The sequence below is a fragment of the Uloborus diversus genome, chromosome 10 (genome assembly GCF_026930045.1).
Source record: "Uloborus diversus isolate 005 chromosome 10, Udiv.v.3.1, whole genome shotgun sequence".
Taxonomy (NCBI): Eukaryota; Metazoa; Arthropoda; class Arachnida; order Araneae; family Uloboridae; genus Uloborus; species Uloborus diversus.
This window is the reverse complement of record NC_072740.1, coordinates 32,212,807-32,223,373: the sequence shown is the minus strand read 5'-3', so window position 1 is coordinate 32,223,373 and position 10,567 is coordinate 32,212,807. Positions and strand designations below refer to the sequence as shown.

General features: G+C 31.6%; 1 protein-coding gene across 1 annotated transcript in view; it reads right to left on the bottom strand.

The window, feature by feature from the left end:
• Positions 1 to 202: 202 nt before the first annotated feature.
• Positions 203 to 10,567, bottom strand: part of LOC129231549 (adiponectin receptor protein-like) — a 56,656-nt gene continuing 46,291 nt past the window's right edge. The window contains exon 7 of the mRNA XM_054865902.1: positions 203 to 696. Within this exon, the coding sequence (XP_054721877.1) occupies positions 556 to 696 (141 nt within the window). The 3' untranslated portion in view covers positions 203 to 555. The remainder of the gene's footprint in view (positions 697 to 10,567) is intronic.

Sequence of the window (10,567 nt, the reverse complement as noted above, 5' to 3'; positions counted from 1 at the left end):
TTAAGTGGAGGTAATAGAATTAATTTATTTTTACACAATTACTTTTTATGCTTTAAATGATTGAAAAATATTAAAATTACTTTCAAAAGTAGGAGACTTAAAAGCAACAGTTGAATTGAACTTGTAATTCTCAATTGGATTAAATGTTATACTGTAAGAAACATATAATTCTTTATTAGCTCAAAAAAAATGAATACTGCTTTCACAACAATTTATTATTCATCAAAAACATTCATAAAAGTTTCAACTAACATATAACATAGAAACATACTTTATTACATATTTGGGGGTCACATTCTGGTTACGTTTTCAGAATTTCCTATTTTGTGTGATGTAAATCACACATTTCTTAAGGCAGAAACATGACAAGCTACATGTTTCAATCACAGCAAACAGCAAATTTTACAAAAATTGACTTACAGCTCTCAAAATCTGATTTTAAATAAAAGCACTGTGATGTGAAACAAAATATCTGAATGCTTTGTAAAAATAGGTCTATCCTATTAACAAAAAATATCATTTATTTCCTTTAAAATAACAAAACAGAAATCGTTGTCAATACAGAGAAAAATATTCTGGTGGTTCTTCAGCACAATCGCCCATTGTTAAACGATACATAGCCATTTCGGTAATTCCGTGATAGTGTACACAAGCAGCAGCAATAACTAAAATATGAAATATTTGATGGCTATGGAACTGAAATAAATAAATAAATAAATGAGTAATTGTATAATTACTAAAAATATTTGCATCTAATATAAAATGTCCAAATATATAAACAGAAGAACATAAATCAATAGCCAACTTTAAGAAAATTTTCAAATACAAAAAGCTCACTTGTTTTTTCATTTGTGGCTTTGACATATTTAAATAAAATACAACTAAATACAGTAGAATATGCAAAAAGGTTTGACCATTTACTTTATGTAGTGACCTTTCATACCAATTTCAGTCTTCAAAATAATCTATTATGGACAAGGAGAAGAATACTGAGTTTTCAACAAGACCCTTTGCTTTAAAAATGAGAAAAATAAGATACCGGGTAAGAAAATCAAATGTACTGTAAATCATCCTGTAGATTTAAATTATCACTCACCCCATTTATTCATATGCTTTCAGCTATTATAAGTCAAGGGATATTCTTTCATAAACATATCACCACAGAACAAGTTTCGATATAAGGAAGTATATTGATAAGAAGCAGTTATATTGTGATGGCGCCATATTTCACACTATGGTGCCTGCGCTCTATGATGCCAGGAATGTTTTGGGGCAAAAAAAAAAAAAAATCTATCTCACTTTTTCTCAATTTTAACATGTTTATTCCCAAAAACTTTTACCACTATGAAGGTAACCCAGCTATCTCAACTGACACAGACTATATACCATAGAAACATGACTTAATATGTAAAAGTTAGAAGACATTAGCTAGTAAGAAGAACAGGAGTCTTCATGCTCAATTAAGGAAAAAAATATTGGATGTTATTCAAGTAGCTGTTCAAAAGGTAAAGTGAACACTTACCATTCAATGATCTATGAGAACATATTGAATCTGGGTAAGCAGAAGAAAATGCAAACTGACTCTTATAACTAACATAGCTGATCAAATATTGGTGATTTTGTAACATTCAAACATTATGATAAAAAGAAAAGTTGAAAATTTTAAGAAACTTGGAGAATACTAAAGGTTACATTTTTTTTTTCTTTTACTACTCTTAACACACATAAATTTATTTATAGCTAATTAAAGTCATTATTCTATTGCTGGATACAGCTCTTGTAGATCAGAATAACAGAGATATATCCTACAAATGCTATTAAAGTGATAGATGAAACACACAGCATCATTGATTAGAGGCAAATGTCCTTAGTTAAAGGCACAAAATAAAGTTCAATCAGTTAATGATGGGAATTTTTATAATGGGTATGCCCTTTTACAGAAATTATAATTACATCAGCATAATAATTCAATTTTTACGCAAACCGATACTACTTTAATAATGACATTTCAAATCATTCTGTAGATGTAATTCTAATTACTTTTAAAGCATTTGTCACTTACCCATTATAAGATTCTTGAACTGTATTGTGTTCTCACTAATTAGTGACTGTTGCTTCTCATTGGGGCGGATACAAAAATGATTTTTGAGGGGGCCCATAAATTGAATCCCCCCCCCCCACATACAAAGTTTCATACCAAGTTTTCATGACTTTAAGCGCTTGTTTTTTAGGATCACTTAAGGCCAATTAATATACTTTTAGCTACATAAATATTACGCGCAAATATAGGGGAAGGTGGGGTACCTCGGACCTATTTTCATTTTTCAATTTTTAATTTCATAATTATTTGCCAAATCTAAATACAAATACCTTTAGTCAAAACTTTATGATTTTTTACACAACATATAATTATCTTAAAAATTTATTTAACTTATTTCAATTACATTTTTAAGAAAAAACAGAAGAATGCAATTAGTACCGAGGTACACCACCGGTGGTGTACCTTGGGTCTTAGGATGGTGTACCTTGGATCAATGATTAACAGGTAAAGAAAACATGAGTTTCAGTAAGAACATCACTTTTTATTAATCAGTAAACCACACATAATTTTAGAAATACATATTTTATTTGTTTCAAAGATAAATAAAAATTTAGATCTTATTACAGTTCACTTTTTTAATAAAATAACCAGACGCTCTAGCTTCTGAAAACCATACTAAGGATTATTTTTTTAAGCTACACTTATTTCTAATTAAGATTCTAATCGGATAAGTCAATTCTAAATGTTAACTTCTCGAGCTGCCTTTCAGATCCACCAGTTAGTATTGGGTGTGGTAACTTGAATATGATATCCTTTTTGTCAACTTCATAAATTGTAGGATCTTCTCTGGTGAACTTCTGACAGTTTGGTTCTTTTTTCAGATATTTAATTTCGTGTCCATCATCAGCAATAGAAATAATCTCTGCAGGAAAATATTTGAGTTTTTTTGCCAGCGAATTTCACCAATACAAAAACCACCAATCTGAATATTGACATTATTTGGATCTTCTAGCTCATTAAAATGATCTAAAAAAAATATTGGTATCCTCATATAAATCTTCAATATTCTCAATTCAGACTTTGAGGAATAATAAATTTTTCTTTCAGCTGACTTGGTAGGGGGTTTTACTATCTTAGTTTGCTTTACTTTTTTCATTGCCATTTTAGAATTTTCTATTTCAAGACGCTCTTTCTCGGGTGTGTCGGTCAAAATACAAGACTTTCTTTTAGGTCTCCCCCTATGAAATCGTTTTCTTGGTAGTGTCCTTGGATATGGCCTTATTTCTTCAGGAGTGACAATTCTTGGCAAATAAATACTAGCTTCAGATGTTGACACACCAGTAAAATAATTTTGTGTGTTATTTTCTTGTTACTTTTGCATTGAGAGATCAGTGACATTTGAAAGGAGGAAATCAAAATCTTGAGAAATATTTTCATTCAGTATATATAAGCTAGTGACTTTAAAGACATTAATTATATTTGATAATGTGAAGGACAGTGGGAATGCTCGTCCAACTATTCCAACAAACTGGAGAACATGAAATTTTAGGAGTTGTAATAACTATGCAGAAGTGTGTACCTTGGACCAGTCCAAGGTACACCACTTGTATTGGGTTCGAGGTACACTACTTGTTTATAAAAAACAAAATAGCTGACCATTATGTTACAGTTAGGACTAACTTTGTTTCTAGCACATGGTGTTATAGCTAGAACAAGACTGTATAATGCATGACCTTCATTTCAGAATAAACAATACCGTATATACTCGCGTATAGGTCGATCTCGCGTATAAGTCGACCCCCCCTTTTTCAGAGAAAAAAATCCAGAAAAAATCTAAAACCCGCGTATAAGTCGACTCCCATACTTTCCAAAAACATCGCGAATTATTTTCAAAGAAATTTCAAAATAATGAACACATTTATTTACAAATAAAATAGGAATTAAATAGGAAAACATTTCTAAAAGCCTTCAAACTCGGATTCCGAGTCGGACGCCAAAAAAAAGTTCATTAAAGTCCGCTTCCGTCATCACCGCGTCATCGTACACCTCGGCGGCTGCAGAATCGTCAATGATATCAGAGGTTGCGTTCGACGAACCTCACCGGTAAACCGATAAGTAACCAGTTACTAACCGCGGCGTTCTATGATCAACCGGTTACCGCAGCGGTTACCATTCTAAGCAGTTGATTGGTTGATTTGAGCACGTGATCATTAGCTGTCACGTGATTCACTAACCGGTCGCTCCCGGTCGTGCTCGTCGAACGCACTCTCAGTCTGAATGGCGTGACTGTTGACGATAAATATTTTCATATATTTCACGATATTTTTTAATTGCTGATTTGATCCTTAATAAAGAAGAATAAAATTATCTTTATTTATGTGTATTATTTAGGTTTTTTAAGTTATTATTTTTGAATAAGTTTACTATTTCACACAATCAACTTATCAGCAACTACCTGTAACCGCACATCGGCATTTCTCGTAGCTTCCCAGCTCTCGTTGATCGGAAAAAAATTTTCGGAAAATTTGACCCGCGTATAAGTCGACTCCCCTACCTTTGATCTCATTTTTTGGACAAAATTTCTCGACTTATACGCGAGTATATACGGTATATGTTTCATAATAAAAAATACATAAAAGTATCTGGGAAAACTTACTTTTGAATGGTATATTTCTTTTTTCAATAATACTTCAATCAGATGAGAGATTTCAACAAAACATAATAGTATGCACTGAGACGTCTAGTGACAAATACTTTAACTACACATGTTGCCTTTCAAATATTTTAATAAGCAGAGCTATAATCAGCCTAGGTCCAAGGTACACATATGTCCGAGGTACACCACTTACCCCTACTCTTAATTTGAATGTGGACATAAAATATCTTTACATTTCAAGCGAATTAAATACTAAACCCAATATAATTTCACCGAGCTGCTATAAAATGGTTTTAATTAGGAACATTATCATAATGATTATAATACAAGGGTAAGGTTAAGGTTCTTAAAACAAACCCATACCTCATTTGAGTTTTTATAAATTAATTTATATTTTAATTATAAAATAGTATGTAATTAAGAAAATCATAGCTTCATAACACACAAGTTTTATTGACCAATTCAGAAGCTGTTTCTTTGCAAAAATTCAAAGCAGTAACTGATTTGTTTTTAAAGCCATGAGACATTTGAGGTGACAGATTGATATACTGCCATTTGATGGAAATTCTATGGAATATAATGGAAATTCTATTAATATAATAATAGTTTTGCAATGATTTCTTTAATTTTAAATTTTTATAAGCTGAAAAAAGAAATCTATTATCTCGCAAATAGTTTCCAGAATGGAAATGACTCTGTTAGACACGTCCACACATCTTATTAAAACTCGTAACTACTGATTCCATCAAAGAAGAAATACTGGACAAATTGTGACAATACGTTTTCTCGCATTCGAAACCAGTGTGTTAGATGTATTTTGCAGCTCTGGCCTCTGACTCCAGAATTACTTCTTTAGCCAAGAAAAATGCTTTTATTCAAAATATGCTGCATTTATTTTGTGTTCTTTTTAAAAAGCTAAAATATAGTCAATTAAGAATAATAAATAAAAAAGCTAAATTATTTTGTCCTTGGGGGGGGGGAGGAGGGGATTAAAATCCGCTACTGCTTCTCATTAATGATTCTGTACTTTCTGCACATAAGACATATTTTACATTCATGGTGCATTTTCACCTTTGAGATCTACTGAAATAACCTCACAAGCAGCCATTTTTAAGGAGTTATGCCAGGGATCTCCAACCTTTTTTGCTCAAGGACCACATAGTAAATTTTTGGAGGCAAGGCAGGCCAACAATACAACAATATTTCAGCTCAGATGGTATAGTTAACACTAGCCATCCCTCCCTATCTCACATTTTTTTTTTTTAATTTCAAATAAGTGTTCAGTAGCGTGAGTGTAGCCAGGATTCACGTTTAGGATGAGCTAACCAAGGTACAACAAGATGGTGGTTTTTAGCTGCCCCTTCCCCCAGTGTTTCTTTGTTTTTTCGAGGCCAGGCAAAGACTTGAAGCTTCAGCCCTTTTCCATCTTAATTTTAATTTCCTACTAAAATTTAATTTATTTAAAAAATTGAGTGAATTTATAAAATGTAAGATAAGTTTAATACTGAGAAATTTTATGTGAAATTTATTGCTTTGAAGAAAAGGTAGATACCACAAGTTATGAGTCTTTAAATGTCTTATGCTATCTTTGAATCCGAAGACTGAGATGAGTGGGTCTAGTCATATACCCGAAAAGTTTTCCAAATTGAAGTCTTAAAAACGCAATTTTAGAATTTTTGAAAAAAAAAAAAAAATCCAAAATTTGCATAAAAATTCGCATTTTCAAGCAATTTCAGAAAAATTAAGGAAAAGAGGGGTTGCAATTCTCTCTTTTTTTTTTTTTTTTTTTTCAAAAATGAAGTCAACTTGGGTTATTTATGTTTGGAGAAGTCAAAGGTTTTTCCTCCTCACAAATTAGTTTTGAAAATGCAATTTCAGATTATCTTTGGTGATTTGTGATGTTAAGAAAAATGAGGAAGGGGTTCAGATACTCTCTTCAGAAATGTTTTGGGAATGAAGTTCTATATACACATTTTAGGCTATCTTTGATAGTGCTAGAAGAATGGGCAGAATTCAGGAGTAGTTCCTCTAATTTTTTTGATAGTAAAGTTGCAAAAACGCAATTTTAAGCTATATATGTTGAGAGGTTTGAAAAGGGCCCGTCGGAATCTCTTCCTGGAAAACGTTTGAAATTAAAATCACCAAAACACCATTTAAGGATATTTTTGGTCAAATGAGGGGTAAAGAACAGGTAAGCAACTATCATTCAGAAAAATTTTGAAATTAAAGTCTAAAAAAATGCTATAGTTGGTGACTTTAAAGAGAAAAGTGAAAATTAAGACTCTCCTCTAGGGAGAGGCAGTTGCCCCTTCATGCCTCCCCTCCCCCTCTGGCTATATCATGCTTAGTACTGGTTTTTTAGATTTTTTTTGGCTTAGTTTTCTTTTTAAATGCTTAAAAAGAAATATATAATCAAATAAAAACAAATTTGTTTTTAGTTTGTTAGTTTCCCACGGGCCGGAAAAAATCTGCTCAAGGGCCGGATTTGGCCCGCGGGCCATAGGTTGGAGAGTCCTGATCTATGCCACAGTTTGTATCTCATTTAAAAAATAACAAACAACATAAAAGGTTTCTGTGTGATCAAATTCTGAAAACATTTTTTTAAAGTTTATTTCTTTCACAGCATATTATACTTAGGTTAGTGATGTAGTTTTTCTCCTTTTTTCTGTATGTTTAGTTGGTAGTAGTTTTTTGTAAGCATAACTAAAAAGACCCACTGGAATTTTCTATTCGGTTTGCCTCTCAGGGCACTGTGTGACACTGTACTGAAATATTACTGACTAACATTGAGGATGAATATGACATTAGCTGTTGACCTAGAAGTGGCAAAGTTGATTATCATTTCTGCTTTCCTATTGAACCCGATATGGCGATGATATCGTTAGAGGATAATAAAATTGTGGTTCCTATTGTAAATATTACAGCAAGAAAGACCAATGTCTATACATTCCCAAACAATATAATGAAATTTAATATTTGTTAGAAATGTTTACTTTTCTCTTATTGTTATTTTCTCTATTTTATTCTTATGTTGTAACATGGTGTTCTTTACCCTGTAATACAGTACTTCAGATACTGTGTTAAGCGTTACAATCGACTGGTTTAATTAAAGTGCAATTTACATTAAGTAGTTATTAATAATGTCTAAAAATGTTCCTGCTTAAATAATTTTATACATAGAGGGATTGTTATAGTGTATTTCCATGCCGAAAATAGACTGATTAAAACAATATTTACGATGCTACATTCTAGTTTTTTGTTTTTTTTACTTTAATATTATAACATTGTACCCCACCTTACTCTGTCCCTTGAACAATCAAAAGAAACTCTTCTTACATGCAATATTAATTCAGGAGAATTGAGGAATAGAACTGCTATCCTTCTTCATCTTGGATGTCTTCCAGAAATTAATAATGCATACAGAGCGTTTTGTCACATCCATAATTCCTTCAATATTGGATTTCTAAGGCGGATCGAGCTCAACTGGAGGGGGGGGGGGGGGGCAGGCCAAAGGAAGTCCCAATGGGAGGTCACTGTAACCTCCCAAGATTTTTCTAATTCGGCAGATTTTATCTCATGATTCGGCAAAAATATCATCATTCAGTAAAAGTATAAGTTCTATTGGGTAAAATTATCATTAATCGGCAAAATTTCGAGTTCTATTCAGCAAATTGAGAGTTTTCATCTTACCTAAGATTTAAGTCCAGAACACCCCTGGGCAGGCTCACCATTTGAGCAATCAGGGGAGTAGTTTATTGCCACCTCCCCCCCTCCCTCCAAGATATTGGAAGCAATGTCATTCTAAAATGATAGCGGTATTAACCCAACTAATTGAGGGTTCCCACACTTCCAGCAGATTAAAAAAAATACGGCATTTATATGGCCTTTTCAAAGCAGTTTTAAAAATTTAGGGCCACTTCACACCAATTCCGTTTGATGTCTAAAATTTATTTGTATGTACTTTTTTTTATCTATCATTTATAATTGATGAGTAGTTTTGAAATAGGTTAAAATGCACTTTTTTTATTTGACAGCAGTTAACTTATAACTTAATTTCTACGGGAGCTATAGAGTTATATGATAGCTCATTTTAAAGACAATTACATGTACGTTAATTTAATATGGTTATGTAACTTGAGTAATTGTTGAGATTTTTTTTCCTTAAAATGTGAAGTTCAAAAATTTTAAAGATGGTGTCTTTCGAATTTTTGAAAAAAGCACATGATTTTTATTGTACTTTAATAAATACAGAGAATTTCAGAGTGGGACCATGAAAGGATCATCAGTTACAGCAAAAAATGTAGAAAACATTACTGCAATTTTCGCTAAAACTTTTTAGTTTTGGCTGAATATGCATTAAAAATCAAACGATACTTTTAAAAAATTGAAGGACACTATCACAAAATTTTTTAATGGTTTTATGTTTTGAAATTTCCTGAAAAATTTTTTTTTTTTTTTCAAAAATTATTCAAGTTACAAACTAATATGAATATAATTCTCTTTAAAATGAGCAATTATAAAACTCGTTGCTTTCAGAAAACATGAGATATAACATTTGAAAGCAAAAATTGCCTAACACTATTTGCCGTAACTGCTGAATCACTCAGAGTCCTACTCTGAAACATGTTGGATGTATTCATTAAAATACACATTTAGGATCATAGTTTTTTCAAAAATTTTAAAAGACATTTTAAATTTTAAATTTTGTGAAAAGCTTTTTCTGAAAATTATTAAGCTATACACTAAACTCCTGATTATTCCCGGGGTGGATTACCCACCGGCTTTCACACATTCAAAAAAATATTTTTTTTTTGGCAATGATTAACTGAATGTAGATAAATGCATACATTTTAACTTAGAGCAAAACCTGTTTCTAGACATCACTATTTTTGTTCTTCCTCTTCCCTTTTAATAGCATTAAATCTTTCGTGATCCTCGAAACCTGATTTTTAGATCTAAACTATTCAATGCTTTAAATCCACACTAGATTGATTTTTAGATCTATACGACTTACAGGGATAATCTAGTGACTGCACCTACCTTGATCAAAAAAACTTCCCTCCTTTCTCCTACGCATTTTTGGTGTAACTAGTTTGATATGTTTCAATTAATCTGTTTGCATTATTTGCTCACATATGTGTGAAATCCATTTGCTATAATGAGCGATCCTTTTTTAGCTTTTACATACATTTTTTATACGATGTTATCATTTTAGTTAGGATGCAAATTTTATTGATCTATCTCAGGGGCAGCTCTTGCTGATCTTTTTGGGAGGGGCCATTCAATTTTTTTTTTTTAACAAACTTTCTTTGGATGTTTGTTCTTAGGGTCACCTCTCTCAAACACTCCCGGACCATTGATTTTTTTTTAAATCACCACCCCTCTTTCCATCTTCAAGTTTTTATAAGAAGTTACAATGTAAAACTAACAAAAATAGGGTGAATTTATAAAATTTTAGATAATGTTAATTGGGAAAAAATCTTTATGTGTAATTTATTGCTTTGAAGAAATAGATATCAATTTTTAGTTATCTTTTGTTGCATTGGTAGAGAAGCATGGGAATAAATGGCTCTCCTTCAGAAAAGTTTCGAAATTAAAGCTATGAAACTTAAATTGAGGCTCTCTAAGGTCTCTTGAGTGATAGGTGCTCAAAGGACAGCAGCATTTGTAGACTGTCCTAATGTCTAAAGTTGACATTAATAAATGATGTAAATAAAATAGCTTTGTTTTGAGGAGAGGTATGTAATTTCTCTCCCAATTAAATCTAAATTTCTTTTAAAGTAAAACTCATATGTTAAGTTTTGTTATTTTATAATATTTTTGTTTGTATTTTTTTCTTCTTAAAAAAATCCTACAATCTAAAGGTTTTG